We start from the raw sequence: 26960 nt of genomic DNA, 5'->3' as shown, positions 1-26960 counted from the left end.
GATGTTTGGCGGGTCGGTAAATTGACCCTGATACAAACGCCTACTATAGAGCACATGTACAAAGTAGGATTGCCACCGTTGTAGCTTAATTGACTTACCAGTGCACTCCTTCTGGAATGAGTCCACACAATATTCATTCACAGATGAGGGACATTAATGGCGCACGGGGGGGGAAGATTAGCATATTCTTCAGCTATCTGATTTGTCCAAATGAAGAACTTATTAGAACCCTGAGATAAAATAACCACCCTCGTGAGTCATGAAAATCCCTTCCTGGATTTGATAAAAATTAACATAATGGATTATGGGGGGGGGGGGAGCTGACGTTAAAACGCGCTGGCTTTGTCCAGGGCTGGATTTGTCTGTGACATCAGCACTTAGGCAAGGCATAAAACAAGCAAACAGGGGCTCTTTGGCTCAGAGTCCACTCATTGGAGGAAGAAAGCGGCATCACACTCTGGGAGTCCTGGTCGATACACAGTAAGTACTTTATCAGGTCCGTGTCCCATCCACGCACACACGGCTGAGGCAAAGACACCCTGTTGGAAGCAGAAGAAGAGCAAAATAAGCCAGAGGTAAACTGGAAGGGGTTTGAATTGTAGCTTTAGTGAATTCACTAGGGTGGGTTTTCTACCAAGTTTTTGTGTGATATGTTCTCTCGGGGATGCTGTTAAGTGTTTTCATGCCATGATCCTTGTGTGGTGTGGAAACCCGCTTGCTAGCATGTTTCAAGTTTTTAGTGTGCGTGTGTGTGTGTGTGTGTGTTTGTTTCTTCACATGAACTTTTGCAAACTATACATGTGTGTCAGCAGTGTTTTAAACTTCAGCAAAAAGTACTTTCCGCTCCAGCACACCTGATGAAGTGACTTTTACCCACGAAAGTGCGTGATACTATATATATTTTTGTTGGTCTCTAAGGTGCCACAGGACTCCTCGTTGTTTCCCAAAAGTGTGCAATGAAAGGCAAGCATCCCTCTGAAATCTGAGTGTTTGTGCTTAATTACAAATGGCTTCTAATTCGGTTTTCCCTTTACTGGGATATAGCTGCTACTACAAAGTTGCTTTCTGCAGCAAAAATGGGTATTTTATGCCAATTCAGGTTATAGCATTAAAAGTTTCCAAATTCCTGCAATGTCAAACTGGCTTTGTATGAATTTCCAGCCGAAGTTAGGGACTGCAGGAACAATACCTCTCAGCCCTTGTCGGTTTCATAGGTTTCAAAACTCCCCCCTCACTTGCGGAAGTATTGTTCTGGCCATGTTACAGACAGGAAAGGAAGGACTGCAGAGAGTAAGGGACTGACAAGGGTCACACACAGGCTCGGTGATCCAATAACAGAATCCACCCAGCTACGTGTTCTGCTTGCCTTCTCCATGCCAGTGGGTTCATTGGGCCAGACCTCGGATCTCCTACGTCTTTCTCTATATTTTTCCAAACATTGCTTCATTGCACGACAGCATGCTGTCCGTACGAACCTGACTCGCCTGCCTCCTTGACCTCAGCCTGAGTCTCCTTTCTATTAACACAGCTATGAAAAGGCTTCCAAAATGCCCTACCATGACGGGGAAAGAATTAATAAGGTATTAAGACTCTCCACTGAGAGGGTGGCTACAATGAACACTTAAACTCGCTTTGACTCCTCACACAGCCAGATTAGCGGGCCATTGATTGCCTGGGATGGAGACAAATGTCTATTTCTGAACCACTTCAGTGTTTTAAGGGGATCAGTAACTTAGACAGAAAGTACCAGGCAACAGAAGAAATAAACCAGGAAGTTTTTCAAAGCAATTCTTTTCTTCCAATGCCCTATTGGCAATCACCACGGACCCTACAAAAAGGAATAGCAAGCAGAGCCAGTGGAAAATGCTTTTTATACAGTGTTTTTCCTTAGAATAGGCTGATTTGTCAAAAACACTATTGTGCAAAAGGGTCAGTTTTGACTCATTTGATTTTTTTTGAACATTTTCAAAATGTTTCTTTTTGACATTTTTTTAAAAAATAAGTTCTGATTAATAACCAACTTTTCATTTCAAAATGTAAACTCGCTACAGTTTTAAAAAAATAAGAGTCAAAACTGAAACAAAATATTTGGATAGGATCAAAGTGAAGCAATTTGATGGTCAAAATTGAACCTTTCTGTATTGGTTTTTCTTCAATGTTTCAGTTCAGGAAAGGTTTGAACTTTTGACTTCTCATCCTGAGTCGGGATAGGAAATCTTTTTAAAATATTGAAATACTTTTATGGCACGTGGAAAACATTTGGTGCCCACTTCCAATAACCGTGGCCAGAAGGGCAAAAATTCACCCCCTGCTCCTAGAGAGGAAGGCAGAAAAATAAACAGAGGGGGTGAGATGGGGCATTTGCCCCACACTGGCCGTACCAGGGTTAGAACCAGTCTAGGGAGGCTGAGCGGGAAGCAGCAGATAATTAAAGGCCAGCTGGGTCTGTATCAATAAGGGCTCCTGCGAGGGAGGGAAGACACTCACCCTTGTTCCAGCTGAGGCAGATACAGCCCATTAGGGCCCAGCCGAGGGCTGTATCAATAAGGGCTCCTGAGAGCGGAAGACTCACTTGCTCTTGCTCCAGGTGTGGAGCAGGAGGGGCCTGGCTGCTAGGGAAGCCAAAGGCTTCCTGAGCTAGAGCAGGGCTGGCAAAAGGCAGGCAGGGCTGGGGAGCTCTGGGCTGACCTCATGTCTAGGCTGGAGGGCCTGAAGTAAGGCCTGAGGGTCCTAGAGCTGCAAGAAGGCAGCAGCCCCCGCCCCCCCCCCCCATGATCTGTGGCCATTTCAGATGGCAGTTGGCCCTGGGGCAGGGGCTAGATGACAACTGGCAGTAGGGTCACTGAGGCAAGGTGGGCATAGAGGATGGGGGTCCCCAGAGGGGGTGGAGGCCCTGCAGCAGGGCAGTACCCTGAGGGAAGGGTGCCACAGTCTGGGAGGGATGCGGGTCCTGGGTAAGGAGGCAGAACCATTAAATGCACAAACAGGTGAGACACCAGCCTGAAGGGGGCGCTCTGGCGCTGCATTGAGCTAATTCCCACGTGACCAGCAGGAGGCGCTGTGGTGATGAGCCACACCGTGGTACGGGGTGGAGGGGGGAGGAGTGCAGGAGTATTTTCTTAGTGGTTACTCCTTTTGATGCTGAGCTTTTAAAATGGCTGAGGAAAAAGAGTTAATGTTGTGGGAACGGTGCGTGGCACTCAATTGTTACATCTGTGCTGGCACTATTCCTTGGTAACGCCCCTTGTGTGTGCTTCGTGAGCGTCCCAGGAACGGGTGGGCGGGGTTCTGTGGCCTGCCACGTACAGGAGGTCCGACAAGACGATCACGCCGGTCCCGTCCGACCTTAAAACCTATGGCTACCTCTACGTTGTGCTCTCTTGTGCAAGCACATATGCAAATGGGGCGCAGTGATGAATAGCGCTGTGCCTCATTTGCATACTTAATGAGATGCCATTTTGTGCAAAAAGGAGCAGTCTTCCCCGCTCCTTCTTGCAGAAAAACCCCTCTTGTGCAAGAGCTGGTCTGCTGCTTATTTTCAGGCAGAACGGCGATGAATATCGCCGCGCCTCCTTTGCACGTGTTCTTGCACAAGAGAGTGCACTGTAGATGTAGCCTATGAGTTTCAGGGAACACACTGGGAACTGGCACCTTGGCAGAAGGCCCACACAGAACACGGAAGGGACGTGTGCCCAACTCCTTCCAAAAAGCACGACTTGCTGGTTAACAAAGGCTTCGTGGCTAATTCAGGGCACTGAATTGTGCTTTGGGAATGCAAAGACGTAAGCGGAATACAGGGCCTCGAAACAATGACGAATTCTGAGGCAAAACAGAGGTCGGTTTTGCAAGCTTGGCAGATTCTTTAGACCCCTGAGCACCTTCCCTCGCTATTCCCCATACTAAGTGTGGGGCAGCTTGAATGTAATGACGAAGTGATGTCCTCCAAGCCAGGCCTGGAAAGTAGGTCACCACTGTATCCTGCTGTCTCTGACGTCAGCCTTGTCCTGGCATTGCAAGAGGAGGAGATGGGGGGTGGGGGGAGGGAAGACGGGATCCGTGGTGCTGCGTGCCAGTAGGGGCAAGAGGGGGAGCATGGGAGAAGTGGGCAAACAGGCCGACAAGGCAGAGTACACGGTGATCCTAGCCATTGGCCGGGAGGGGGATGGGCTGGCTGTCAGGGAGGCCAGAAAAGGAGGCGGCAGGATCAAGGCCGGAGATGACGAGGGCTCGGAAGAGAGTTTTGGAGCCTTCACCATATGCAGCTTTCGGTGCAGGGCGTAGGCGTTGCCGTCCTTAGCTGCCCCACAGCATTGGCGCGGCTCAAGCGCCCCCTACTGGCCAGGGGCGCCTCTGTCCTGCCTTGCCTCTAGCGGTCTCCTCCTTATGGGCCTCTTACACATGCCAGGGAGTCTTGGTCATGGCTTACAGCTCCCCCGGCTGGAGCTGGTTTACAGCTAAAGGCAGTCCGAGTCCTTCATCACAAAGGGAAGCCAATACAAAGTCCGAGCCCATAAGCTGTACCTGAAGCTGCCAGTTCTTAGCCCTCCAGCTCCCTGGCTTGCCCTTCCTCCCTCTCAGCCAGCCCCACACCAGCCATGTCTGGCGGCTGCTTCTATTAAAACACCTGCATCCACCCAGGTGAGGTGCCTCTCCTCTTCAGAGCTGGCTAGAACCTCGGCAAGCCAGCCTGTTACATGCCACAACAGAGGCACTTGCGTCTGCACCTGTGCGTTCACCCGGATACAGTCAGGTGTTGTGTGTAGTTACAGCTCCAAAAGCCAACTGCTCCCTGCCACTGTTGCCAACTCAAGATTTTTTTTTTATCATGGGTCTTGTAGTATTTCATTTTTTTCTCTTTAAGCCCCAGTTTGCACGACAGTGCTTGGCTTTCCTCAAAAATAGATTTTTTTCCCCCTACTGGCTGAGTAGAAAAGCTTGAGAATGGCACCCCAGGACACGGAAACAGCTCAGATACCAGCCAGCAAATGAAAAGAAATCTCTTCAAATTGCATGATTTTCAGGGGCCCTGACGCATGACTTTTGAATGACTATGGTGTGGTTGGCAACTCCGATCCTGCAGCCATCCCTGCTAGCTCTGGTTCAAACACTTTCAAGGGAAATGTTTTTCCATTGGAAAATGCAGTTTTGTCAAAGTCTGGCTGTTTTGCAGGAATGTGTTGATTCTGACTATTTTGACGTGGAAAAAGCCGAGTGGCTAAACATCGAATTTTTTTAAATAAAAACATCTGATTTTTTTTTTAATTTAAATTGGATGTTTTAATTTGATTTTAAAAATCATCGATAAAATACTAAATTTCTCATTTAAAAATAACAGTTACAATTACATCTCATCACAAACATGCTACATATACACTCACAATCTGATAGGCTGGGCAGACTAGAGCCATTAATTCCTTTCTAGCTACTGACCTTTTCTTCTTGACAGTTCTTGCCACAGAAAAACTGTCCTGGCTTCTAGGCATACGAGAGACCCTCTCTGAGAATATTTTGAAGAAATTCGTTCCCTGAGTGAAAATGTGTCGCTAGGTAGATATGGCTGAGTGGATGAATGGTCAGTAACTTAAATCATTCACTTTGCAGTGCATCGTTCTGCAAGACTGTGCCTTTGAGTATGAGGGTGAGTTGGTAAATTCCCAAGCTGTTTGCCGTGTTGGATGTTGTTAGAACAACACACACACACACACACACACAAAAACGTAGCTAATCCTTATGGCTTGTTTAATTAGTTAACTAGGTTTAGAATCTAGCACCCAAGTACACCGCACAGAAAGCTGCAGTAAGAGAAATCTAGAGTTGCCTGTTGTCACTGGGTGTCATTTTCTTATTTTATATTACCTAGCAAATCTTTCCTATTTTGGAACATCGTGGCCACAGACCCTAATGGTGATGCCATCAGTCTGGTCTTTGGTTTACTTCAGCATGAGTCAGCTTTCCAAAGGGCGCCCCATTCTATATTGGTTTTCACGCAAAACAGAAGTGCCAGTGAATTCAATGGGGCTTACTCCAAAATTAAGTGCCCACTTAATTGTGTGTGTGTGTGTGTGTGTGTGTGTGTGTGTGTGTGTGTGTGTGTGATTTGAATCATGATTTCATAGAATCATAGAATACTAGGACTGGAAGAGACCTCGAGAGGTCATCGAGTCCAGTCCCCTGCCCTCGTGGCAGGACCAAATACTGTCTAGACGATCCCCCATAGACATTTATCTAACCTACTCTTCAATATCTCCAGAGATGGGGATTCCACAACCTCCCTGGGCAATTTATTCCAGTGTTTGACCACCCTCACAGTTAGGAACTTTTTCCTAATGCCCAACCTACACCTCCCTTGCTGCAGCTTAAGCCCATTGCTTCTTGTTCTATCCTCAGAGGCCAAGATGAACAAGTTTTCTCCCTCTTCCTTATAATACCCTTTTAGATACCAGAAAACTGCTCTCATATCCCCCTCAATCTTCTTTTTTCTAAACTAAACAAACCCAATTCTTTCAGCCTTCCTTCATAGGTCATGTTCTCTAGAACATAGGTCATGTTCTGATTTAAGTCACCTTCATTTAAATCCAATCCACCCTGAATGAATTATTTGGACTTTCTTGTTTCTCTTTGATACTGTTGAAGTGCTTCATTTCGAGAGAGTCAAAACAACAGGTTTTTATCTCAGTTTGATTCTTGTAGTTTTGACGTGCAATATTACCCCATTCGTGTTAATATATTGGTATTTAATATCGGTGGTTTATGAGTGTATATTACAACGTTTGGACGTGATTGAAACGAAGCTTTTTGATAGCTCCAATTTTGTAAAATGCAGACATTTTATGTTGCAGGAGGTTTCAACATGTCAGCTTTTCGGTCCAACATGGGACAAAAAGCCAGTTTCCGAACGTTGGCATTTCCCATGCCAACCACCACCACCCTCTCCCCCATTTCTCAGGAGTAGCTGTCATTCCCATTGCTCAGTGGGATTCACTCACACCAGCCCCCCCGCTCCCCAGATGACCGTCTGATTGACTCTCCGGGTCTCTTTTCTGCAGGCTGCGTCGCCCTGTGCTAAATTCCGGCATCGGCCACAGCCCTGGGAGAGCCGAAGGGAATGAAACTGCTGGCTGCCTGCTTGGTGTCCCTGCTGCTCGTCTGTCTGGCCCTGCCCGGAGCCGAAGGCCGAATCCACGAGCGATCCATGGAAATCAGGAGTAAGCTGTTGTCGCTACAGCAGCCAGGCCAGGTCCTCGCTGGGGCTGCCTGGCACCCCCGCAAAAGGCTGCACAGTCCCTCCCTCTGTTATCACAACCTTCCCCCTGCTAATGGGACGCAGGTCCGTGATGGATAGTATCCAGGGCTGGCGTGGCAGTAGCAGTATTGAACACAGAACCTCCCCTCTTCCTCTCCCTTGGTAGCCAGGGCCATGGGGCGGGGAGCTGGCTGCTGTGATACCAGTCTCCAAAGCATCCACGCCATAGAAGGAGCCAGGCCTTCACCAGCCCGGCTGCTGCGAGGTCCAGGAGCAGGGCTGGGTGCCCATACTCAAGCCACGTTGGCCATGCCAGACATGGCTCTGCCGCCGCCTCCCCGGACCTCCCATGCAGCTGGTAGCCGGGCCTGGCCCTGGCACAAAGCAGCAGGCCCTTGGTGCCCACACTCAAGGCGCATGAAAGGGCTCGGCCCCGCCCGGCCCCAAACGCCTGGAGCGGTTCAAATGCAGCAAAGTGTAAGAAAAGGACTTTGGTTTGCAGCTCTAAGTGCCAGGCACTTTGCACTCAGTTCTGGGTCCTCGCGCCCTCTGCCTGTCCGCCTGCAAAATTACAGGCAGCTCCGCTTCCTGGCTTCCCAGGTCCCACCAGAATCCTCCTCTCCCGCCCCACGGCCTCCCCCTCCTGCCACCCTGCACTTTCCAGTCTCATCTTCTGCAAGCCAATCCACCCCAGTCCCTCCCCCTCTGGCTCAGCCCAGCAGCCGGACTCCAAAATGGTCCATTTCTGTTCATTAGCCGTGGGCCTCAGCCCCCCAAAGGTCCTTTGCTCCTTTTAACTGCCTCCTCCTGCCCCCCCCCCCAAGGCCAGCGGCGTGCTTGTGTGCGGGGGGCAGCCGGCTGTCTTGGGCGCCCCACGCGCTCGGCGTCATAGCAGCACCAAAGCCACGTTCCAGCTGCGGCCAGGGCACACAGGTCCCACGGCGAGGGAGTCCCTGCGGACTGGGAGCCAGAGAAGCCCCAGGGGCGTCATGGGTCCTTCGCCGGGTTCCCCCCGCAGCAGGTGAGACCCTGGCGTCCCAGCGTGGCCTGTCCAGGGGCTGCTGTCGGTTTCCAACCGTGGCCGTGGGAAGGGCAGCTGTCCCCAGCTGCACATAGTGCTGGCCCCCCGCAAGGAGGAGCTGGCACGTTGGGGGTGTAGCCCCCGGGGGAACCGACATTGCCAGGTGCCACTGGGCGCTGGCGACCTCAGGAGCAGGCCTAAGCCACCAACCCCGCTTCCTAATGACCGCCGGACGACGTCAGGTTCCCCACGATGGCGCCAGGCCCAAGCCGGAGGCGGCCAGAAGCGCCATGTCCCCCAAACCCCCACAGCGCAGCGTAGGCACGGGAAGTAGGGGCTGGGGGGCCTGCTGCACCCCTCAGCTTTGCACCCAGCGTGCCCCCTCGCCAGGGTCCCAGCCCACACCCCGGAGCCCGCTGTTACCCAACATCTGGGGGCCAGCCCCTCACCCAGGGTCCCAAACACCGGCCCTCGGGTCCTGGAGGCCTGCCCCCCTGCCATCACCTCAGTCCTGGCTGTTGTGACCCAGCCTGGGGTGGTGAGGGGCACAGCTCAGCACCCCCATCCTAAAACTTGTTCCGGCGAAACTGTTCCTTGCGAGAGAGCCGAGCTCGGGGGAGGGCGGCTGCCCACGGCCAAGCAGGCGAGCTGCTGGGGCCACGCCGGCGCTGGGCTCACGCATGGGGGGCACCCAGTCCGGGGGGGCATCACCCCGACTTCCTAGCCCTGCACCGAGCTATGGAATTGTGGGGTGACTCTTCCGGGCCCCCAGGACTCCAGGGGCACCATGTCTATACTGCACCGGGGTGGGTTGGAACTGCAGACCTCCGACTGAAAGGCTGAATGATTTCCCACGCCCGGTGCCCTGAGTCCCCCGGTCCCTCCCCTGCAAGCCCGGCCCCTTCCCTCCTTCATTGCTCTTGTGCAAAAGCCACTGTCGTTGTCAAACAAGCCATGGCCACACCAAGGCAGGAGCAGGCTACTGGGGAGTGTCTCAGGGCCAGAGCCATGGAGGAGAGGAGCCACCGTAGCCCCTGGCGATGGAGCTAGAATAAGACCAGCTCGTGCTTTCAGCTCCGGCTGTCCCCGGTGCCCAGGCCCGAGACACATGGCTGGGACACCTGCCAGGCGCATTAGCCCTCAGCCCCACGTTCTAAACGCTGCATGGCCTTTGCCTTGTAGACCCTGATATCGACCCTTCCTGGTACACGGGGCGTGGGATCAGACCCGTGGGCCGGTTCGGCCGGAGGAGGGCGGTCGTGGAAGGCTCCCGGAAGGCGGGCTATGGACACCGGCAAACGTGCGTGCCGCTGGAAGAGAGCAGCGAGTCCGTTCAAGATGAATGAAACCGCTAAGGGCCACAATGAATGTGAGCAATGACAATAAAAGACCCTTCGCCTCCCTGCCCTTCAGCCTCTTCCCAGCACGTGAAAATGTTTGGTCTGTTCTCCATGTATCTTTGTGGCTATAAATGATAGGAACCAAAGAGCAGTTAGTAACACCCACATTTTTGCAGACATTTCCCCTCTTCCCCCCCCCACCCCTCTTGTTCCCCATTTGTCCCCCATTTCTGGCTTTTGCTCTCAGTCGAAGGTGGTTCGCACTGGGGGAGGGGGAGAAGAAATACAAATTCCCATGGTAATCGTCTGACAACGTGGGCTCTTTTATACAGATCAGAATAATAAAACCATGGAAAACCCTCGCTCTGCAGGTGTCTGCCGTGCTGTTCAAGGACTCCAACGTGTCTTCCTGCTGGGGCGTAGGATCCTTGGAGCGTTTCTTTCCCCGGAGGTTGCGTCGCGTTTCCTGCACCATTTCTCCTCCGCACAAGGAAGTGTTTTGAGCGGCTCCCCAGACTAAGTAGCCATCTTTTCACTCTGGGATCCGGACGCCCTCTGAAAACAGGGGGGCCATGACCGGCCCTACTCCCGACACCCGTGTCATGCCAACAGGAGTAACACACTAGCCAAGACGACCTCTGCCGCAGGCCCCACGCCTCCGGCTGGCAGACATCTTGCCACGGTGTCAGGGGAGCCGACAGCCTGGCCGGGCCTCTGGGTAAAGTAGGAGGGGCCCAACACCACTATTCCAGAAGGGGCGGGGCCACAGCAGCCCTCAGCGCTGCTGGAATCGCAGCATGCCCCTCCCACCTCAGCACTGCATGGAGTGCCCCCTGCCACGCCCCCGCCTCCCCAGGCAGCCCTAGGAGCCGCCTGGAGCGCCCCGCACGGCACTCCAGCGGCGCTTTAAAGGGCCTGGGGCTACCACAGCAGCCGGGATCCCCAGGCCCTTTTGGAACACCAGTCCCCGCTTTGTCCTCCCGCCCTGCCTGGTGCCTCCGTGCAGCGCCAGCCACATCCCAGGGCAGCAAATACCTACACAGGTGTGTCTGCATAAGGAGGAGGCAGGCTCCGAGTCCCACGGCGCATCAGGCAGTGGGGACATAAGCAGCCGCCAGCCCAGAATCAGGCATGGAGGGCTGCGAGAGCCCCCCGCCGAGAGCGCACACCCTGCGGGCTCGCACGAGTGTCATACAGAATCCAGCTGCTCCCTGCGCTGGGAGATCTAGGGGGGTGAAGGGAGCAACGTCGGTGCTGCTGGCTGTCCTTCCGGCCTCTGCGTCGAATGGCCTTGGAGAGCCCCAGCTGCAGGGCGCGGCCGCTCTGAGGAGAAAGCGCCACCCCACGGTCCTGCAGCGTCAGCCGCCGTCGCTGGGCCGGGCAGCCGCCACTGAGCCGGGCAGCCGCTGTTGCCTAGGGAAGAGCGTAAAGCCAGGGGAAGGCCAGGCCAGGACGCAGGGCCTAGCACAGCCCCTGTGCACCCCAAGCAATTGCTTGGCTCCTTAGGGTTACATGGGATGTGAGGGTAGGTTAGGGGCTGGCTTCTCCTTTCTCGCCCGGGGGAAACTCAGGGGTCACGCCACCTCGTCTCCAGACGTGAGGCTGTCAGGCCGGAAGCCAATGGGGAGGCAGCACGGGCTCTGAGGCGGCTGATGGGGCGTCCGTGGAGGGCGACTCTGCCCCGCACTCGGGCGGGAGTGGGGCTCGTTTTCTGCCAAGGGAGCCAGGCCCCAGAGAGCCCGTTCAGCCAGTTCGAGGCAGCCAGCTCCCACCTGGGTGGAGCAGGGCCCGTATTTAAGCAGGCAGAGGCAGGAGGGCAGGAGTGGCTGACTCAAAAGCCTCTTCTCGGAGTGTCCTGGAGTCCAGCCTGCTAGCGGCCGGCCGGTCCCCTGAGGGGCCTTTATGTCCCCTCTGCTCCTGAGCCGCCTGGGAGGCTTGTGAGCTTGTGACAGCACTGTGCTGGAGAGGGCTGCTCCCCTTCCCCGAGCCAGGCACAGACACCTAGGCCCAGGGTTCAGCTCCTGGGCTCCCACTTCTGACCCGCTCGGCTCCAGAAAACGGTTAATCTGGGGTCACACTGTGGGTGGCCGTGGTGGGTCCAGCCTGCCCTTGGATGCCCATGTGGATTCGTCCAGCTTCTCCCCCACATGCACATACCCCCGCAGGGAAACAAGCTGTCCCAGTGAACATCCAGGTCTGTGCCTGGGCACAGCGCTACGCCAGGGGCTAAGGCCATAGTGTGGGCCGGGCCTGAGCCAGCAGATGGCCAGAAACAAGGCCCCTGAGTGGTGTGAACTGCCCGGTAAATGTGCCTTCACCACAACACCCGCTGTAGGGGGAGGGGGCGAAGAGGTCAGCCAAGCATATAGGGACGAGAGCAGCCTGCCCAGCCCCAGAACCGATGCACTCGGGCTCCTGCGGGGAAATACCACCCCTGGAGCTGGGAGCGCCTGACATCTTTGGCTGTGCTGTTCAAATGAAGTGACCAAGGACACAAGCCTGCCCAGAGCGAGTGGTTGCCCTGGCCCCAATACAGGGGACACCGGAGAGTCTCCTTCCTCCACGTGGTGCTAAGAGCACTTGGCTTCAGCTCTTTTCAGTGCTAATGGCCAGGCGGCCCCCGCAGCAGCATCTCGGCGCATGGGGGACTGTGCATGCCAGTGGCGGGCTCTGAATTTGTACATCTTGGTGCAGGGACGTGAGCGGGACAGGTTTCCCGACTATCTGGCTAGAAGAGACACGCGCATGCCGCTGACACCTTTGCAATGTCAAGATACTTAGACACCAGCCGCAAGATGCAGCCGCGCAGTGGAAGAGCGCTGCCTTATGTCAGTGGATAACCACAGTCCCCCTCCTGCCCAGCGAGCTGAGTTACTAGGCTCGGCCCCGGCGACCGTCGGCCATTAAACGCTGTCCCAAATTCATGAGACGTTAAATAACACGTAGGGTCTCCTCCTGTGCGACCTGGGCCTTCGGGGGGTGCTTGCTTCGCGTTCTCCATCTTCTCCACTGCCACAGCGGCCAGCGAGTGTTAGTTTCTGTTTTGTTTTAAAGGTTCTTAAGCGATCACTTGATTCCATCAGCGGGGGCGTTAAGAAAGGCCCCCAAAGTCACGAGACTTGTGACAAAATCTTGAGGGCCTACCACACGCGTCGCATATTCGGGACACATCTTGTGTGACGCGACTGGGGGACTGTAGCTTTACGAGCCTCTACGGGGTTTTTAATGGAATTTGCAAGGTGGGATGGAGGGCCGAGAGATGACGCCTGTTTGCTGGTTTCATTCGTGAAGACATGTAACAACACATTCTTTCCTAGTGATACTGAGCAAACACAGGACAGAGGAGACTTGCTTTTCCGGTCCCTGGCACTCAGCAATCTCTCCTCTCATACAGCTCTTCAATCGAGCACTGACTATTTTTAAAAAAGCAATACTCACAGTTCAACACTCAAGCTGCTCGGCTCAGCGCATAGGCCCACCTTTCTGTCCCTCCCCCAAAATAAAAACCCACTGAACAGCAAACGTAGGTCCGGCTGCCACTTCTCTTAGCTCCTGCAGCACCTCTTGGCTGGATTGCTTGGCTCTTGCAGATCCACACATGACTTCTTCCAGGGCTGAGGCTGATGTGTTGGTTCCTTCTGTCGTTCCCGTTTCAATAACTCGCAAGCTGCACAGAAACTCAGAATAAGACCTTCTCCGCTCAGCCATTGTATCGCTTTGTACTACGTCCTCACCCCCCACTCTGACTTTCTTCGGGCAACTTTCCAGCTGCTATTGGGGCAGCTAGGGGTTCCCCAGCTGTGTGTCCCCTCCCATCCGCAGTGGGCTCGGGGAGGGGCGCAGGGCACAGCAATCTGCAACTAGCAGAACGATCCCTAGATTACCGTTGCTGTTGGGGAAACTTAGAGCAGCCTCAGAGCTGTTTTAATTCCTGCCAAGGATGGACCTGCAACAGCGACAGGTAAAGAAGAACAACCTTCTCCGTCCCTCATGCGCTATTTGGCTGGGCCTGGGGAACTCTTCCTTTTCTATGTATTATCATTTAAAATATCTAAACATAAGCAACAGGGGAGGGATCATTTCATCGCTTGTTCTGTTCACTCCCTCTGAAGCACCTGGCATTGGCCACGGTTGGCCAACTGGGCTGAATGGACCGTTGGGCTGCCCCAGTCTGGCCGTCTGCATGTTCTTATTCAGAAATGTTGAGGGATTTAAGTTTACACTTTAACTTTTTTAACTTCATATTTTTTCACTTCGAGACCCCTATGCCTAGACTCCGGCACTTACTAGTCAACAAATTCCCATTCACAATTTCTCCTTCATTCTTTCTGGAAAATGGTCCCTCCCTCAGGACTCTGCCATACACCTACCTCTTCATTCCCTGCCCTACAACATCTACTGATTCCACTGTACCTCTGTCATGTAAACGTAACAGTGAGGCCAGGTCTACACTACAGGGGACGGCTGAATCAAGGTATGCAACTCCAGTTATGTTAATTATGTAGCTGGAGTCCATGTACCTTGATTCAAGTTTCTCTGCCGACCCCTACAGCAGGAAGCTCCCATTGGTTTCCTTTATTCCTCGCAGAAGCAGGCACCCTCTGAGTTCAATTTAGCAGGTCTTTACTAGACCCGCTAAATCAAGCTCCGGAAGATCGATCACAGCAGCATCGATATTCCCCACAGTGAAGACATGGCCTTACTGAGGTGAAACATAGGGGCATGCAAGACAGATCAGTCTCCTGAAAGGGATACAGTAGTTTGGGAAGGTTGAAAGCCACTGTTCTGGCCAGTTTGAAGGCTTTATTCCCACTGTTAGTCCAGACTCAGCTGTGCTATAGTTTGCTTGTCTCAGAGGTTGGGAGGTGCTGGCTTGTCTGTTTGAAATGGAGAAACAGCAGTTATGGGTCTGTGACGGGGCGCCGGGCTCCTGCACAGAGAAGCGCATGGCACCTTGCATTCTCCGGCCAGCCAAGGACGAGGAAGGCTCTGGCGAGGAGGACACAACTCCAGCCGTGTACCGGGGCAGCCGGGGCAGCCGGGAGCTGGGACATCTTCCCCACGGCTGACGTCATTACCCCATGCCCCAGGGAGGGGGCGGGACCAGGAGAAGCGGGCCTTTGAAAAGATGCCCGGAACAGGAAAGGAGGAGAGAGGTGATCCCCGGGGAGAACCCCGGAAGGACCAGGGCGAGGCGGCTTGAGAGCCGGAACCGGCACGTAGGACCAGGAGGAAGTGACCCAGGACAGGGAACAAAAACCCCCGAGGGTTGGAGAGTTTCAGGGAACAACCCACCAACCGGGCGGCACTAGGGTGCCGCTGCCTTTAAGGGTCCTGTGTCAGGACCCGGAGTGGGGGTAGGCCCGAGTCCCCCTCCCACCTCACAGCAAGAGGCACCTCATCAACGAGGTTAAGACTCAGTGCGCTACCCGTGGAGCCACAAACTTAGCCATAAAGCGGGACTGGGGCACGGGGAACACGAGTGAGGGAAAAGTACACGGGTGGCTAACCCCGATGACGAATAGGTTGTAAGCCTGAGGGGTAGCCCGACTCGTGACAGGGTCCCTCTTCAGATCATCTATCTCCTAGCACCTATGGGCCTCCTCAAGTCAAGTATCTCACCCCTAACTGCCCTGGAGCATCAGGGAGGAGGCAAGAGGTGAAGCGCTATGGCTCGGAAGGCAAAAAGCCAGCACAGACCTCGGCATCTTCAGCGCTGCTCACGGTACAGCAGCTTTTCCTGTAGAACTTACCTACAGCCATAAAGACCTCGGTCACGCGGTGGTTGGATTTCGCTGACGTCTCCATGAAAATTAAGCTTTTGCTCTTTGCAAATTCCTCAGCCTCCTAGTTGGGAGGGGGGGGTACAAAAGGCAGGGTTACTTCAAAGGAGACTTGGGGTGTTACAAGGAAGAGGGAGAAAAATTGTTCTCGACCGCTGAGGATAAGGCAAGAAGCAATGGGCTTAAACTGCAGCAAGGGAGGTTTAGGTTGGACATTAGGAAAAACTTCCTGGCTACGTCTAGACTGGCATGATTTTCTGGAAATGCTTTTAACGGAAAAGTTTTCCATTAAAAGCATTTTCAGAAAAGTGAGTCTAGATTGGCAGGGCACTTTTCCGCAAAAGCAGTTTTTGCAGAAAAGCGTCCGTGGCCAATCTAGACGCGCTTTTCCGCAAAAAAGCCCCGATCGCCATTTTCGCGATCAGGGCTTTTTTGTGGAAAACAAATCTGAGCTGTCTACATTGGCCGTTTTGCACAAAAAGACTTTTGCCCAAATGGGAGCAGCATAGTATTTCCGCAAGAAGCACTGATTTCTTACATGAGATAGTCAGTGCTTTTGCAGAAATTCAAGCGGCCAGTGTAGACAGCTGGCAAGTTTTTCCGGAAAAGTGGCTGATTTTCCGGAAAAACTGGCCAGTCTAGACGCAGCCCTTGCCTGTCAGGAGGGTTAAACACTGGAATAAATTTCCCAGGGAGGTTGTGGAATCTCCATCACTGGAGATATTTAAGAGCAGGTTGGACAGACACCTGTCAGGGATGAGCTAGACGGTGCTTGGTCCTGCCGTGAGGGCAGGGGACTGGACTCGATGACCTCTCGAGGTCCCTTCCAGTTCTAGTGTGCTAGGATTCTATGTTCTGCACCGTCGTCACATCTGACTTGGTCAACCTCCCTCTGTAACCCTCTGGCAAGGGGATGGGAATAAGGGCTCCATGTTCCAGGCTCCCAATCTTGTCCCACAAGGTAGACACAGCTCCTGCCTTCATGATTAGCCACCGCAGGCACGGCCAACGTGGAGAGGGCCGTGCCGTGCCCACCTGGAGAAGAGATGAGTGAGCTGGGAGCAGACACACACTCTAGTGTAGCCGGGGTATCCCCACTTGCCCTGTCCAGCTGGTGGCGGAGAAGTGGGAAGCGGAGACTCCAGAAATCCCCAGCGATTTACAAAGGCAGCGCTGGGACAAATCTCTCAGCTGGATGCTGCCCACCGGCTTAGAGCCTGGTTACCCCCCTTGTTAGCTCCACCACTTGCACTGTCCACCTAATCACGCACGAGGCGCGGGACGCATCGGTGTGGGGCACTTGTCTGCACCGCAGGGGGTACATTCCAGAGAGCTGCGCTCCAACAGGCCAGTGCGAGGCACCCTAGGGACGTGGCCGTGCATTCCACGGAGCCCTTCCGGGTCGGTGAGTGCACCACGCACAGGTGCACACTAGAACCTGCGCCCGGCTTGTGCTTTTCGTGTACACGGACGTTAGTTCCACCGTTGCACTCCAATGGCTGGGGGGGAAAGGAAGCACCTTCTCTTCCACTGGGCGGTCTCAGCACAAACGGTTTAGGCCACGCTTGTTTTCCGTATTGCGCCACTGCCAGCCCCACGCCAGCTCTCTGACTGGAAGCCCACGGGAACCCCCCGTGGATACAAGGTTAAAACACACTGGCTCATGGAGGGTTGAGGCAGAATTCTGGCAGACCATTTGGTTTGTACCCGACCTATTCAGAGCGAGATCTTGTCCAAAGTTGGGGGCGAGGAGAAGGGTTAACTCATTAAAACTGCAGAATCAAGGCAGGTGCATAACTGTATCATACACCACACAGTGGTCCCCAACCTTTTGGGGCTGCCGGATGTCCAGGGGGCGGAGCCACTCATGCGCTGCATGTCCGGGGGCGGGGCTGCTCATGCGCCGTGTGTCTGGGGGCGAGGCCACGTATGTGCGAGGCACCCGGGGCCTAGGGCGCAAGAATGGCCCCTGATCACTCAGCAGGCACACATAAATGCCCCGGCGGGCGCCATAGCACCCACGGGCACCGCGTTGGGGACCACAGCTACAGTATACAGATTAGCAGGGCGCCCACAGCTGGCAGCCTGTGTTTCTCTTGGTGGTGCGCATCCACACATGCCTTGGTGCACATAACATTTATTCTGCACGCGGATGGAGAAAAAGATAGAGGGAACATTAATCTGCAGCCAGCGTAAAGTCTCAGCATTTGGCATTGATGCCGCTTACCTCCAAAGGCACTTCCCGCTGAGCAGCAAGGTCCGTCTTATTGCCGACTAAAACGATCACAATCTCGTCGTGAAGAAATTCCCTCTCCAATTCCCTCAGCCAAAGCTTTGCTCTTGCGAAAGTTGCCTGGAAAGGTGAGAGTCAGACAGACAATAAACCCACAGCTGCCTGGCCCAAAGGTGCTTGCCAACGCTGGGCTAACCGTGGTAGAGACCGATGGGTGACGGTAGGGGGGCTACTCAACAGCTCTGAAGGTCCTTCCTTCCCCACAGCCGTGAAGGAGGAGAACTGCTCCTCCAATAGCCACTGCTCCCAAGTGGGTCACAGAACCAGTGCACAGATGATGGGCTGAGGTGATTTGGTTCTTTTCACGACAGGCCAGGGCTTCTTAAAAACTTGGTTCACCTTGTCCATGAAGTTCTGTTCCTGTGAGACTCTACAGCAGCCTCAGGTCTCCTCGCTGGGTAACTACCATGACTGGAGGTCAGGGAGTGAAGCCAGAGGGACAAATAGCACTTAGGGATGTTTCTCTGTCACTGGCTTGGTGGTTGGGGTGGGATGGGAGTTGAGGCTAGATAGAGAGATCTTGGGGCAGGGAGAGAGGCAGCCATTCAGACTGGGGCATGTTCTTCACGGCCAGCGTTACTCAGCGTGCCACCCCACACTGCACTGTATGGAGAGGTAAGTGTAGGACTCTCGGATTCCCTCCGTCTCCTCGCTGGGTGATGGCAGGTGCTCTTTTTGTCCGCTGTCGGTGAAATGTCTGCGCCAGCCCCTGGTGTGTCTTCAAGCGACAGACGAAGGGTGAGTCTGCCTGTACATACACACCTGGCACGTGTGCAGGACAAAATCGTCCTGGCCAAAACATTCGGCCATGCTCTGGGAAGCTGCCCTGCACCAGAACTTCTGCAGCATCTTTGCAACAAGAGTCAGTCCACATATTTTCATAGAACATTAGAATTGGAAGGGACCTTGAGAGGTCATCGAGTCCAGTCCCCTGCCCTCATGGCAGGACCAAGTACCATCCCTGACAGATTTGCCCCAGATCTCTAAACAGCCTCCTCAAGGGCTGAACTCACACCCCTGGGTTTAGTAGATCAATGCGCAAACCACTGAGCTATCTGGCTCCTCCCATGTTTTAGAAAGTTACAGGTGAACGCTTCAGCAGGAGAGGTGGCAGCGCATGCTCCGGTGTGTCTTACCTTTTGGGTAATGTCGTATACGAGAAGGGCAGCATTCGCCCCCCTGTAATAAAGATGGCAAACGCTCTGGTACTTCTCCTGGCCAGCAGTGTCCCAAATCTCGAGCTTCATTGTGGTGGTCTCTAAGCAGACCAGCTGGGTGAAGAAAGAACCTGAAAGCAACCGAGAGGGGCAGCTCATTGAGAAGGCTGGTGCATGCTCGGTTATTAGATGTTAACCTTTATCTAGGGCACAGGTCTGCATCCTATGGTACTCGAGCCGAATATGGCTCAGTATGGAACCAAATCTGGCTCTTTCGTCATTCCCAAAATACACACCATTTTTAAATTAAAATGAAAAGTTGTATCAAAATTTAAAAAACATGTAATGACTCACGTAGCTTGAACGTGCACATGCACCTGAATTTGTCCAGTTATGATGTAAACATCAAAGAAATGTGCAAAAAGATGCATCAGCAGACGTCCCATGAAACAACGTCTGTGAGTACAACAGTTTGTTGATGCTATTGTTAATCATCATGTCAATTATCCATAATATTAAGTTGTATGTTTTCAGTCATGCAAATGGGCGTTCTTATACGGGCTGTTTGTCGACCACTTGTTCTGAATTGTGATGTAGTCTGGCTCTTTGGTTTGAAAAGGTTGCTGACCCTGATCGAAAATAACTTGTGTGGACGACGGCTGTCCAAATTCATTTGGAAAGGGTTTATTGGACTCTTAAAGAATACGTTAAAACCAAAAACCAATGAAATCGTAATAATTTTTCAGAAGCTGCTGTTTGTTTTTTAAAAACAACTAATGTGGGTTCAGGGTGGTTTCACTAGAGCAAGTGAGGTAATATCTTAGGGTGAAACTAAACTGCAGGGTTTGTTTGAAAAACAGCTGTTTTTCCGAAAAAAAACCCTCCACTGATGTCCACACTGCTATTGTGTTCTTTCGAAAGAAAATCGAAAGAACAGAGGGGTTTTTCCAACATTGGTAAACCTCATTCTACGAGGAAGAACTCCTTTTCCGAATGCGCTCTTTCGGAGAAAGGCGTGTGTGGATGCGGAAGAGGGAGTTTTTTCAAAAGAAGAGGAAAAAGCACAGGTGCCCTGGTGACCACTCCATGCATAGTAATCCCAGCTTGCCTGCGAGATAGTGTTCATTCAGTGTGGATGCTATCCTTTTAAAAAGCAGATCGCTTTTTCGATGCGCTTTGGCAGTGCGAACGCTCTCTTTCGGAAGAAGTTTTTGGGGACGATCTCTTCTGGAAAAGCTTCTTCCAAAAGAAACCTGCAATCTAGACGTGCTTAGAGTCCAGTCTGAATGGGGTTAGGCCAATACGACACACACTTTAGCAGGGCTGTTAAAATGCGTTTTAACTGACTAAATGTGTAACTGCTAAAAATTTTACAGAAAGGGTGGGAGGCCGGCAGCTCGCTGGGAGCCAGTGAATGCTAGGCCCCTGCACTTGCTAGCTCCTGCCTGCCCTCTTCCCCCCAACCACCATGATGCTGCTTCTGATTCAGAGGCAGCAGCTCAGGAGGGCAGGCAGCTCACAGGAGCCAGTGCATGCAGGCAGCCTGCGTACAGGGGCAGCCCGTGGATGCAGGCAACCTCGGCAGTTGCCTAGGGTGCCGCGTCCACCGGGACACCCAATGATGACATCATACCATTGAGGGCTATGGAGGTAGGAGCACCAATTGTGCATTCCGCCTGGGGCGCCAGCTGCCGGCAGCTCTCCTCAAGCCACTCCTGCCTGTGTATAACCATGAAGGTTAACCAGTGAGTCCAGGCTCATTGGCTAACCGTGTACACGGTTACACTTTCACATCCCTACTTCTTAAGATGCAAGGGTGCACGTGTGCCACCATTCTGCAGTGAGAGTAAGAATTTGGTAGCATTTCTGCAGTGAGTGCTATGAATGGTACTGGCATGAATCCATGGATAATGCTGTGCAGTGGTACAGGCGGAGCCTCTCTGCTCCGGGACTTGCTGGTCTGCAGGACCGCAGCACCCCGTCGGCTGGGAGTCTGGCAAGGAGCCGGCAGCAGAGTCCAGCCAGCTCCAGGGTTGGAGCACAGCCAGGCCAGCCCTGCAGCCCCTGCACAGCCAAGCTGGCTGCCACTGGGGACCAGGAGCAGGGTGACAGCCAGGAGGGGAACCAGATGGGAGGCCAGCATTCCTGGGAGAGCCCTCACCTCCCCAGTCCAGCAAACTCCCTTGTCCGGGATCCATCAGCTCCCGAGGGTGCCGGACCAGGGAGGTCCAACCTGTTGTGTTTCTGTGGGAGCAGGGGGGAAAGCATGAGAAAGAGGGGAGAGGCTGCAAAGGGAAAAGTCTCTAGAACTGGTAAATGCTCTCTTGGGCTAGTCAGAAGTGCAGATTCTGGTCAAATGCCACCCAAGCCCCATGCTTTGTAATAACAAGATCCTTGCAGAGCCCTCTTTAAATGTGGCAAGACTTGAAATAAGCCACTAGATGTCGCTCTAACACCGCAGCAGATACAGCTGTGCAGCAGTTCCTGTTTCTCTCCCTGCCAGTGAACTCAAAGAGCTCTTTACCACAATGAAGAGGTAGATGCTCTGGTTTAACTTCTTCAGAAGTGTTTCTGAGGTGCCTAAAGATCCAGCTAGAAAGAGCAGCAACAGGAAAGGCCCAGCTTTTAAAACAGGCACATTAGCTGCACCGCTGGCCCAGACTCTTGCTTATTTCACAGCGAGCCATCCGGAGACAGGAACCAAACCAACCAGTCACTGGTGGCAGCGGTGGGGTTCTGTTCCCTCACATTCCACTAGGGGGCCACATCTAACCCAGAGCTGCCAGGACTGAGTTCTGAATGCAGCCCCAAAGCCAACCTGCCATGTTTCTGCTAGGCATGGTGGCTTAAACAGAGCCAGACTTTACACGGACATAGCTCCACTGAAGAGAGATACCGGCCCGGCCCTTTATGTCTTTACTGCTGCTACTCACTCACATCCCACCGTGGGCATGGATTCCCGGAAATCATTTTTCACATAGCGGAAGGCGAGGCTTGACTTTCCCACAGCTGTGGTCCCCAGCAGAACCACCTTGTAGACGTAGGTCTGCTCTGTGGAAGACCCTGCCTCCTGCTGTGGCGTTCTTCTCGAGGCCATATTCTGCCAGGGGAAAAAAAAACCCTATTCAGAAAGCAGTGAGCTCTAGGGCGCTCAGTTGATTCTCTGGGTACACGAGGCCCCGTGCCTTGATTTCCCACACAGTGTAGTGGGAGGCATGGCTCCAGTTTAATTCTTCTCCAACCCTGTCCCACTCAATAAGCTGGATCAAGCTCAATGTGCTTAAAAGAACCATACTGGGAGTCTAACTCTAAGGCTATTGCTACAGTACGGGGGCAGTACTGGGCTGGTAGAGAGGAGGACTGTAGCAGGTACATTCGGGAAAACTTCCTAACTGTCAGGGTGGGTAAGCACTGGAATAAATTGCCCAGGGAGGTTGTGGAATCTCCATCCCTGGAGATATTTAAGAGGAGGCTGGACAGACACCTGTCAGGGATGGTCTAGATGGTGCTTGGTCCTGCCATGAGGGCAGGGGACAGGACTCGATGACCTCTCGAGGTCCCTTCCAGTTGTAATGTTCTGTGATTCTAAAGATTTATCTACATGGAGCAATAATGCAAGCTCGGGGGTGGGGGAGGGGTGATTTCTAAAGTGTGCATTAATTGCTCTGGGTAGACCCTGCTAGTGCACTTCAAGGTAATGCTGTTTCCAACAGGACTTCAGTAAAGCACGCTGGGGAAGGAATGCACCAAATGCTAAACTAGGATTTTCAATAACAAGGCTCCAAAGGCTAACCTAGCATGCAAGTCCTCTTTTATACGCATAAAAATTGAAGTTCAGTAGTAAATCTTAGGAATAGAGGTTGGCTGTAACTCTGAACAAAACGTTACGGTTGGCCTTTCTAAAGTTTACAATTGAATATCGACTTCATGCAGTTTTGAAACTGAACCATGCAGCAGAAAAATGCTGCCTTATTTTTTTTTATAGTGGTTTATGTTCAACACAGTGCTGTACTGTGTTTGGGGTGTTTCTGATTTGGCTTGGTTTTTTGTCTCTGCCGCTTCCTGACTGCGTACTTCCGGTTTCAAATGAGGTATGTGGTTGATAGGCCAATTCGTAACTCTGGTGTTTGCAACTCTGAGAGACTACTGTAGATCCTGTTTAGATAAGAATTTGGGGAAGTATCCCTTCCCCCTCACCCGCTGCAAAAAAAAAAAAATCTTCCTGTGACAATAGCAAGGAGCTCTTATAAACTCCTGCTTTGAGGCCATGTACATAGACCTCAAATTTCAAAAAACAGGCCCTGAAAATCAGACAGCTTAAAGATAAATAAACCAAATGCAGGTACTGGGGAAGTAAAGCAGCCAGCCATGCTTGATTATATAGTTGATGACATGAACATTTAATTAGTGGGTTGTGTCTCACAAAACCAGGTCTGTGTGGCTGTATCTACATTGGCATGATTTTACGCAAAAGAGGACACTTTTACGCAAAAACATGCTGCCTATCTACACTGGCGGAGAGTTCTTGCGCAAGAACACTGACATTCTAATGTGTGAAATCAGTGCTTCTTGCGCAAGAACTATGATGCTCCCGCTCAAGAAAAAGCCCTCTTGTGCAACTGTTCTTGTGCAAGAGGCCAGTGTAGCCAGGTAACATGAATTTATTGCGCAATAAAGCCCGATGGCTAAAATGGCCATCGGAGCTTTCTTGCGCAAGAGAGCGTCTACACTGGCGTGGATGCTTTTGCGCAAAAGCACATCTCTTGCGCAAAAGCACATGCCAGTGTAGACACTCTCTTGCGCAAATACTTTTAGCGTAAAAACTCTTGCGTTAAAAGTATTTGCGCAAAATCTTGCCAGCGTAGACATAGCCTAAGTGTTTGCAGGATCAGGGCCCGTAAGTATAACTGCAGTGGCAGGTGTGTTATACTTGCATCAACACCTGGGCTTTTTGTCTAAATCAACCCCCTTTCTCCCAGCCTACTGGATTAAGAACAGCAGGGTTAGATCCTCAACTGGTGTAAACTGGTGTAGCCTTAGCGGCCTTAGTACAGCTACATTTATTTTTGGCAGTGGGGGATCCTGCCCCCAATATGTGTAACTGAAATCAAAACCACATCCTGCTAAAGCTGATACAATTTCTCTCCCTCACTCTCACAAACTCTCAAGCAGCAATACATCTGGCAGCATAGATGGTTTAACTATGCAGTAATGTGCCTTGTCTAACTCACATGCAACACACTGTCAACCTGTGGAACTCATTGCCCTAGGACACTGTGACGGCCAAAGAGCATAACTAGTGTATGAATGAGATGAGTTCATGGAGGCTGGGCCCAACTATGACTGTCCTCCAAGATAGTCAGGGTTGCAACCCCATGCTCTAGGGCTGCGTCTAGACTGGCATGAAAGTTTTTCCGTTAAAAGTATTTGCGCAAGAGAGCGTCTATACTGGCATGTGCCTTTGCGCAAAAGCATCCGTGCCACTGTAGATGCTCTCTTGCGCAAGAAAGCTCCCATGGCCATTTTAGCCATCGGGCTTTCTTGTGCAAGAAATTAACATTGCTGTCTACACTGGCCCTCTTGCGCAAGAATACTTGCGCAAGAGGGCTTGTCCCTAAGCGAGAGCATCAGAGTATTTGCGCAAGAACCACGGATTTTGTACATTACAAAGTCAGTGTTCTATTGCAAATACTCGTGGGTGCTTTTGCGCAAAATCATGCCAGTCTAGACGCAGCCTAGGTGTTCCTAAACCTCTGGCTGTGACACTGGATGACAGGGGCAGATCATCCAAAATTGCCCTGGTCTGTTCATTCACTTTGATGCTTCTGACATTGGCCACTGTCAGAGGCAGGACAGTGATCTAGAAGGACCCTGTATGGCCATTCTTACGTTCTGCCAGAATATGCAAATAAGTTAAACGAAATGGGTCACTGCAGCTAAATACACCAGTAAAAATGGGTTTCTGTTAAGATGCCATTTCCTTTCAACACCCATTTGACCGAGACTTCAAAAATAGGAGCCTAAAGTTAAACTCCGAAAATCCATCTTTTAGGCACCTGCCTGGTTTTTGAAAGTACCCAGCTGCTTCCACAGTTGCTCTGCAGGGTAAGTATCCTGGCCTCTAGATTTAGATGTCTCAGTGCAGGCCTAGGAGACTAATTTTAGGTACCTATTTTTAAACACTTTAGTTGGGATGGCTTAGGACATCTGTAGGGTTGCGCCTGAGTTTCAAATGAACCGATGGCAGACAAGTGCCCCACTCTCATTGACTTTCAAAAACCAGGCAAGAATCCACCACAGGGATCCACCAGAGATAAGACCCAGTCCTCAGGAGTCCCAAAATAATTCTGCAGTCAAGTCACTCATTTGGGTTCAAGATTTTTTTTTCCAGAATAAGGGCCCCGTCCTGCTCTCAACGCCTGTGTAAATCTTCCTCAAGCACCAGGACAGACGTCTTACAGGAAGAGCTGGCAGCTGAGTGCACACAAATGGTCATTGCTAAGGCTTACTTTGAACTGCAGATCAGCCTGGGTTTGGAGGGTGGACACGGGCCGGGGGCATTTCAAGGCCTAAAGACGTTCTTGGACTGTACCATTGTAGGGCCTGATCCATTCTCCCCCAAGCCACGGGGAGTAGGACTGGGCCCTTGTTCTTGAAAGAAAAATCTCGAACACAAATGAGTCCTAGAAATACTCTCGTTGGACTGCAAGATTCTCTTGGGACTCTCGATGGCTGAGTCTTATCTGTGGCGGATCCCTGCGTTCTGATAAAACCTTCCCCGTCCTTCTCTCAAGCCCTGCTGTACCAGGCAAGCCCCACTGATCCCCCTCGCTGTGGTAAACCCAGCTCCTGGTCAAGCAGCGCTTTGGGGTGCAACGGTGTTCTTGCCTCTCTTTCAACCCAAAGGGTCTTTGAGGCTGGGGCTGGCTCTCCTCGGTGCACTCAATTCACGACAGGCAATACATAATCCTAAAGAAGTTTCCCCTGAAACGAAAGAAAGATGCACTGTCGTCTGTCCGACGCAGTGGTGGCTGGTTACACGCAAACCTTGGACTACAGCGTCCATGTTGCTAACGTACCCAAAGGTGCTTTGAAATGGCTTTGAACATTACCGGTGTGCCAGCCTTCTCATGTTCTCAGCCTTAGTTTCCCCAGGCTGCACCCCCAGCCTCTTCTCTAACCGATAGAGGAAGAGCTCACCTTTTTCAACATCGCTTTTCTTCTAGGCGGGGGCAGGGAAGAGAGGCTTCGGTCCATTGAAAGTCTGAAACAATGCTAGCTGGGAAGCAGCGGGGTTGTCCAGGTATTCACGTGAAATCCAGGCAAACTAGAAAGTAAAAAGGGCACTTCTTGAAACACCCCACGGCAGGCCAGGTACTTTCACCAGCGTATTAGCTGCTCCCAAAGATCAGCACACAGATACAACAGTGATTGGTAAAGTTTAAGGTCCACTGCTCCCCCAGCGAGTTGATTTGCCCTTAAGAACGCAGAGCCATAAAACCTGTAATCAAGGTGAGTTATGGGTCGTGTGGAGCCGGCCTCTCTTCGCTCGGGCGGGGCCGTGCATGCTCCAGTGAAATGCTGAGCAGAGCTCTTCTGTACGTCCCTCTCCTTTCTACAGGTTCCTTGTCTTCCCTGTTTGCTACGTCTGGTAAACTTTGCGCCCGCCCCTGCATTCCTTGTTTCCACTGTGTTCTGCCAGCTCAGTGCTTGGAGAATGGGGTGTGTTGTGCTGCAGACACTGCATAGACACACTCGTGGAGGGTAGCAGGCCTGGGAATTAATATTCAGGGCGTTAATATTCCTAATAATCTCAGGGCCTGAGCGTTGGACCAACTGAGCTGTACTCAGTGCAAGGTGGAGGAGGGGGAAGGGCCTTACATTCTCAGCTCCAGAAATGCTGGAACAGGCCCCCTTGGTCCACTCCCCGACTGGAGATCACCGGTATTCTTACCACCTGTGGATGGGCCAGGAACGGGTGAAATGAGGTGTCCGTTCTCAGCTGTGCATTGACGCTCTGTTTTGTGGCTTTGTGCCAGGACGGGAGCTCAGACGACTTTGGTGTGGCTGACGTCCAGAGCCATTCCGATTTGTCGGGGTGCGTTTTCTGCTTGCAATGTGGC

The 26960-nt window shown here is 52.3% G+C and overlaps 2 protein-coding genes across 4 annotated transcripts; one reads left to right on the top strand and one right to left on the bottom strand.

Annotated features, from left to right (window-relative positions):
* Positions 1–301: 301 nt before the first annotated feature.
* On the top strand, positions 302–9950 carry PRLH (prolactin releasing hormone). Its single transcript, XM_025186879.2, has 3 exons — positions 302–480; positions 7047–7205; positions 9447–9950. The coding sequence occupies exons 2-3, from the start codon at positions 7106–7108 to the stop codon at positions 9608–9610; spliced, it is 264 nt and encodes an 87-aa protein (XP_025042664.1). The 5' UTR covers positions 302–480; positions 7047–7105; the 3' UTR covers positions 9611–9950.
* Positions 9951–9976: 26 nt separating this feature from the next.
* Positions 9977–26933, bottom strand: RAB17 (RAB17, member RAS oncogene family). 3 transcript variants are annotated; one of them, XM_075934028.1, is made up of 7 exons: positions 26792–26933; positions 26038–26164; positions 21775–21937; positions 18817–18968; positions 17615–17740; positions 15358–15451; positions 9977–13271 (listed from the first exon to the last, which is right to left on the bottom strand). In XM_075934028.1, exons 2-7 carry the CDS (start codon positions 26092–26094, stop codon positions 13150–13152), a joined length of 714 nt encoding a protein of 237 aa, XP_075790143.1. In that variant the 5' UTR covers positions 26095–26164; positions 26792–26933; the 3' UTR covers positions 9977–13149. The 3 variants fall into 3 exon arrangements, with proteins under 3 accessions (XP_075790143.1, XP_025042641.1, XP_075790144.1); XM_025186856.2 differs by lacking the exon at positions 26792–26933 and having other exon boundaries at positions 26038–26452; XM_075934029.1 differs by lacking the exons at positions 17615–17740; positions 26792–26933 and having other exon boundaries at positions 26038–26766.
* Positions 26934–26960: the final 27 nt, after the last annotated feature.

Source organism: Pelodiscus sinensis, chromosome 7 (genome assembly GCF_049634645.1).
Source record: "Pelodiscus sinensis isolate JC-2024 chromosome 7, ASM4963464v1, whole genome shotgun sequence".
In the NCBI taxonomy this organism is placed as follows: Eukaryota; Metazoa; Chordata; order Testudines; family Trionychidae; genus Pelodiscus; species Pelodiscus sinensis.
This window is presented reverse-complemented; position numbering and strand designations above follow the sequence as displayed.